A 6,662-nucleotide genomic window follows, 5' to 3' on the forward strand; every position below is an offset into this window, starting at 1 on the left:
GTATTAAAACAATAAAAGACCTGAAATATTTCAGTTGGTGTGCAATGAATCTAAAATATATGAAAGTTTAATTTTTATCATTACATTATGGAAAATAATGAACTTTTATCACAATATGCTAATTTTTTGAGAAGGACCTGTATATGTTGAACTCATTCTGTGGAGTTTTGAGAAAATATAGAAGAGGACTAATAGCCTAATTTGATAGAAAAAGAACATTTGATGATAGCTACAGTCAGAGTATCTCACTAATAACACATTATTGCCCGTGCAGTGATTTGAGAGGAACACAGCACTGTCCTGACTTCTAATCACAGCCAGCTGTTCCCTATCAGCTCAATAAATACCTCGGCTCTTCAGCAGATGTCCTGGAATTTACTGTTGATGAGTCTTATGTTTGTGCACCTGGCATCTTGGTACCTGGCCCCGTCTGTTTTGTTTATTGAGTTATGCCTAGTCTAGTTAGGTCTGTCTATTGATTACACAATCCTGTCTATATATTTTATGGTTGTTTTCCTATTTGATTTCTCTTTCAGTGAAACCGTGCACTTGCATCCAAATCTGTGTTTGACTTCTTAAAATAAAATGTACACAATTTTGTAAATCAAACAAGTACTGTTGAACTCTTGAATCTGATAGAAGTGTTACAATACTGGTGCATATATGGTAAAATTCCATATATTTAGTACAAATAAATTATAGCTTCTATAGTAACAGCATTCGTCCATTGCTTCTACTTTCTTCCATTGATATAATCTATAGCTAATAATAATTGTATTTGAAAATATGTTATAAAACCTGTAATTTTTGATGAAGCTTTCTGTAAGGACATGTTTATAAAAAAATATGGAATGAGTTTATTATTATTATTATTATTATTATTATTATTATTATTATTATTATTATTATTATTATTATTATTATTATTATTATTATTATTATTAATGCTTTGTAACAGTAATATTTCCACCACCAGTATTATTTACAAGATCTGTTATCAGCTGTTATATAAGTTAGAATGTCACACAGACTTCCACAACATTGGATGCAAGTACAACTGGTTAAATGTTGGTATATTTTGTTCATTTCTAAGAAACTAAAAAAGTGTTTGTTATGTGAAAAAAAATTCTTTTCTTGTAAAAACAGAAGCAAGTACAACAAAGTGTCCCAAAGAAACAGGTTCTACAACATGCTAAGAGCATTTAAGTGTTTCCTTATAAAATTGCACAAGTTGTACTTGAGACTTCTGACTACTGAAGTGTTGTGAATGGTTGTCATTCTTTTAGTTTAGTGATTTTTATTGCTTTATATTTATATACATTTTAACGCTAAATGAGTTTAGCTTCATTTTTAAAACCATCTTTTCCTAAAAGCATGACTTTATACCTAAGGCTTATTGGACTGCAATACCCAATTTCTACCAAATTTCCCCATGGGGATTAATAAAGTATTCTGATTCTGAGACATTTTGTCTTTCCTTTCTACTGTAATTTTTTGACCATCTCTTTTAAGAGCTTCCCATGTTGATGGCCAGATAATCTAAAACCTCATATACAGGTCTGCAAGCAGGAACCAGATACTGTAGATAATTAGTTATAAACAGGCCATCTGCCAAAGAGAAGAAAAGTAAAGATGGACACAAACACAAGATACCTCTGACATTTTAAGCATGAGGGTCAAGAAAGAGGGCCTAAGAGATTGCTGAAGCTAAAGAGGACTGATAATGGGAAGTTGAGCAGAAGAGACAGAGAGATATCAGTTTATTTTTAATCCCATCTGCTTTGTGTTGAAGGAGAGGATGCACCATTAGAGGAATAACCAGAGGGGTGCACATAAAGAGATACTATCTGTGGTTCAAAGCAGATATTAAATTCAGGATTTATTTTTTTAAAGGCTTGCAAGCATGGACAAACACTAAACATGAACACAGTGCAGTGAGTTTTTATATACTCATCACACAGATAGACACACAAAAGTAGACCTTAGGAAAACCTGTTCTCAAGCCATCTGGCACAACTGAGAGCCAAGTTTGTACAAACCGTTTCCATGAAAGGTGTCCAACATGACAATGACATCAGCTATTGATTTGGATGTCGATGGCTTCTATTCATATGGATCTTTAACGTATGCAGTCATTAAATATGTCATTACATGCAATCCTTGGCAGAGGCACAGGAATATTTTGGCATGCTGAGTTGATAGAGATTTGTGTGTGTGTGTGTGTGTGTGTGTGTGTGTGTGTGTGTGTGTGTGTGTGTGTGTGTGTGTGTGTGTGTGTGTGTGTGTGTGTGTGTGTGAGTGTGAGCGTGAGCGTGTGTGTGTGTGTGTGTGTGTGTGTGTGTGTGTGTGTGTGTGTGTGTGTGTGTGTGTGTGTGTGTGTGTGTGTGCTGTATAATGTTGTCTTGGTTTCCAACAGCAGCTGTTCAGAGGTTTGGGTGAGCGCTATTACCAACACTACACTGCCTATTTCTGTAGCATGTGTTGTTATAAAGGTCAGAGAGAGAGAGAGAGAGAGAGAGAGAGAGAGAGAGAGAGAGAGAGAGAGAGAGAGAGAGAGAGAGAGAGAGAGAGAGAGAGAGAGAGAGAGAGAGAGAGAGAGAGAGAGAGAGAGAGAGAGAGAGAGAGAGAGAGAGAGAAAGAAAGATAGAAGCAGTTCGAGGAAAGCCGGAGTACAAAAGTGGGAAGGCAGTAAAAGAAAGGCAGGGGAGTACTTGTTCTGATCTTATAATAGTTTAGAATAAATGGACAGTTCTGCAATGGCCAGTGAGGTGAATGGACAAAAGAACATGGTGAGAGAACTCATCTGAAAATGTTCCCTTATATAATGTTTAATTTGTCTTTTAGACAGCTTCTTTTCTTCCATTCTGTTAGAGACTAACAATAACACTAACAGTAGGCCATGCACAAGCTGATCTTATTGTTGGAAAGGGAGTTCAGACATTTTATTTACATATAAGGATTGAAGAGAAATGGCACCCGTGGAAGATATCCAGAAGACTGTAAGTCATCTGAAGAATAATTCAAGGACCTCCAAATTCAAGTGTTTTGTCTTGAGCAAATAGAATTACAGGAATCTATTTTTGTATTTAACTTACTGATTTATGCATGACCAATCTACAGGAATGTATATGGTTCATTTATGTCCGTTCATGACCTTATTTGACACACAGAATGATTCCTTATGAGCAGATTTCAACCCACATAACAATCACATACATGTAGTTCTGGAAACAGTAAATAAAAATTGCTATGAAATCCTGTATAACATAACTATCACGTAGTACATGTCTGATGTAAACTTCTCTGGTGTATTGTCTTCTGCCAAGTATAACAACTTTTTTGATGGGGCCTTTTACAGGATGCCACAGGAGAATCCCATGAGGAAGACAAACATAGTGAGGAGGACACAGAGCCTTTGAATGTCACGGCAGGCAGGACTAATGAGGAGAGCGGAGAAGAAGAGCCAAATCCACAAGCCATCAAGAAAGAAAGTGAAGGTGAGGATAATGGGAACGAAGATGGAGTGAAAGAGATTGAGACACAAGCAGAAAAGAAAGAGAGTGATAAAAAGGAGAAGGCAATAAACACAAATGAAACAGGAAATGAAGAAGACGTCAGTGAGAATACAGAGAATGTTATTGAACAGGAACACGGAAAAGGGAGCAGTGAAGCTGAAATGAAACCTGATGAAAAGTGTATAAAAGAAGTTAAAAACGAGGAAGAGAAAATTGCCGAGTCTGAAAACCTGGCTCCAAAGGCAGCAGGGACCGAAATCAAGGTCAAAAATGAAGCAAAGGCTGAGGTAAAGAAAGCAAGCACCAGAGATAAACAAGAGAAGGCTAAAGGAAAGAGTGGAGTTGCACCTTCCTCCTCTGTCCCCAGAACTTCCATGCAGTTGTCTTCTCGCCAGCGCGGTGCCAGGCCTTCAGCCAGAAGAGACGCCATGGCAAAGTTTCAACAAGATTCGTGAGTCACCATCATCATCATCATCATCATCATCATCATCATCATCATCATCATCATCATCATCATCATCTTCAAAAACAGTCACACTAGTTTACACATTCCATTGACAGTAATCACAATTTTTGTAAATATACTAAAAATCCACAAAAGCTTGTCGAGGTCAATATTAAAATTCACATAACTCATTTCCACACTTAACAAAATGAGCCGATGTTGCTGCTATCTCTTATTATCTTAAAAAAAAAATCACACTAGCATAAAAGCATGCTAGTGTGGATTTACTGAAATTATTGTTAAATAACACTAATAACACTAATAATGTGTCTGTTTTTTTTTACCTTGTGTGTGTCCATTGTGTGTTGCCGCGATTTTCGTGTCATATGTCTGTGTTCCTTGAATGGATATAGTATATAGGTTATTTTGGCTTGTTGTAGGACTCCAGCGGTTCGCAACTTTAAGGTACAGAAGACATCTACGGGCATGTCTGTTGGGACATCAATCAAACAGAAAATCCTCCACTGGTGTAGCAGCAAAACACGGGGCTATGAGGTGAGAACGTGGACATGGATAAGATTTTCAGGACTACTCAGGAATGTTTCAACCTAATCCCTGGGTTCATTGGTTTAGCATAAATGATGACCATGAGTAAAAATACTATTGTGTTCTATGATGAAAAAAGAGAAATGGGTTATACGTAAAACTCACATAAATCCCAGGGATAGCAGTTGAACTTTTGAAGAAAATAAAACTTCTTTTATTCCCATAGTAATTTTAATGGACAGTTATGCAATGATCATTAAGATGGAAGACAATAGGAAATTACTGAGAATACTAATTTAGAAATACGGATTATAATTGTTGAATATGTAACACACGTAGACCATAAAACCTCCATTTAACATATTTGTTCACAAGCAGCACTAGCATCTGACACCTGCAGTATTTCAGATATTTTATTTATTAGGCAAAATTAGATAGTAATGTCTACGACTGAATATGTCCAGTAGATTGTAAATCGTTTGAGAGATCGCATTTCAGAGATCACCTCCACATTCAAATATTTCAGGATTATTTCAATCTTGGCCTTGAACACATATGTTTACTAGCATATCAGACGTTTTGTCAAGTCTATTGTCAAGTCTATTGAGTCGGCACATTTAAAATACAAGAATATAAAAAGCAAATTCAAAACGTCAAACATATGCTAAAAAAGAGTTTCACCTAATTATTTATTTGACTGAGTTAAATAAAGTATAAATATATTCCTAGGAAGCTGGACATACATTATATGTTATAGATAAAGTAAAAAGTTTGTTGAAAAACATGACAGCAATCCTTTTATTATTATGATTATGATGTTATGGATTAGTAATCTTAAAACTGCCACATAGCTAACTAGTTCATCTCGTTTACTATCAAATCAAATCGAACTTTTTGAACTTTGCAAGTCATCTAAACATTTATAAACAATTCAACTGCTTCTTGGTGTTTTTTGAAGGAATGAAAATTACATCTCTTTTCAATGTTTCCTTTAAGTCTACTGTTATTCCGAAGGAAAAGTGAATACAGACATGCTTTAAGAAATGTCTGTTTACCATTAAACCATAATGGGATCTGCTGTGTTTCGAAGTAGTGTTTTATTATTCCACTTTATTTTGCCTCTTAGAGAAATAGGTTTAAACACTTCATACTGTGGTGTGTTATTTGTGTATCTGCAGGGTGTTTCCATAGAGAACTTTTCCTCGTCCTGGAGCGACGGCCTGGCCTTCTGTGCACTCGTTCACCGCTTCTTCCCCTCTGCCTTTGACTTCTCGTCTCTGAAAGCCAGCGAGAGAGAGAAGAACTTCACTCTGGCCTTCAGCATGGCAGAGTATGTGTGTTTAAATGAAAAATAACGTATATGACATTTAATTCCATTACAAACTTCCATCCTTGAGGCACAACTTTTTAATTGCCACATACTCAGCCTTGGCAACAAGCTTGATGCAGTGAATGCAAGTTTTTTTTTTTATATTATTTGTAAAGATTATTTTATTTAAACTATGTGCACATCATAATAGAAGTCATATAGCTTTTATTAATTATAATTTCCTAGTGTTAAGAGTGTTTGAGACAGCTTATATTTTTCTATTGCTTCTTTTCAGATCACTTGCTGGCTGCTGCCCTCTTTTGGATGTGTCAGATATGGTACTAATGGGGAAAAAACCAGACCCTTTCAGCGTATTCACCTACGTCCAATCCCTCTGCCAGCACCTCTCCAAAATTGAGCAAGAGAGAAGGGAGCAAAAGAAGGCAGAGGAAAGCAAGAAACAGGGTGAGGCTGAAAACAAGGCCGAACAAGGAGATGAAGCAGGGGGCACAGAAGAAAATGTGGAGCAAGAGAATACTGTGGAAGAAGATGAACAAGAAGGAGAGGGGACTGCAGATGAAGAAAAAGGTGGCACTGAGGAAGAAAGCAGCACACAGGTGGAGACAAATCAAACTAAAGATGAGGCAAACACAGACTCAGCAGCTGAGAGCTTGATGTAAATAAGTAAATAGAGAAATACACTTCACAAGATTGCTATACGATTTTTCTCACAGTATTAATCATTTGATTATGAATGTTTTTCAAAGAGTGCTGACTGTTTTAATCTGCTTAGCTGTATTATCTACTCTATGTAAAATGTGTTATTCTGACCTTTAATGATATAATG

At 36.2% G+C, this 6,662-nt stretch overlaps 1 protein-coding gene across 1 annotated transcript; it reads left to right on the plus strand.

The window, feature by feature from the left end:
• The first annotated feature begins 2,598 nt into the window (after positions 1 to 2,598).
• Positions 2,599 to 6,662, plus strand: smtnl1 (smoothelin-like 1). The gene is made up of 5 exons (XM_027154720.2): positions 2,599 to 2,789; positions 3,359 to 3,966; positions 4,401 to 4,515; positions 5,685 to 5,836; positions 6,111 to 6,662. Exons 1-5 carry the CDS (start codon positions 2,742 to 2,744, stop codon positions 6,493 to 6,495), a joined length of 1,308 nt encoding a protein of 435 aa, XP_027010521.1. The 5' UTR covers positions 2,599 to 2,741; the 3' UTR covers positions 6,496 to 6,662.

Source organism: Tachysurus fulvidraco, chromosome 17 (assembly GCF_022655615.1).
Source record: "Tachysurus fulvidraco isolate hzauxx_2018 chromosome 17, HZAU_PFXX_2.0, whole genome shotgun sequence".
NCBI lineage: Eukaryota > Metazoa > Chordata > Actinopteri > Siluriformes > Bagridae > Tachysurus > Tachysurus fulvidraco.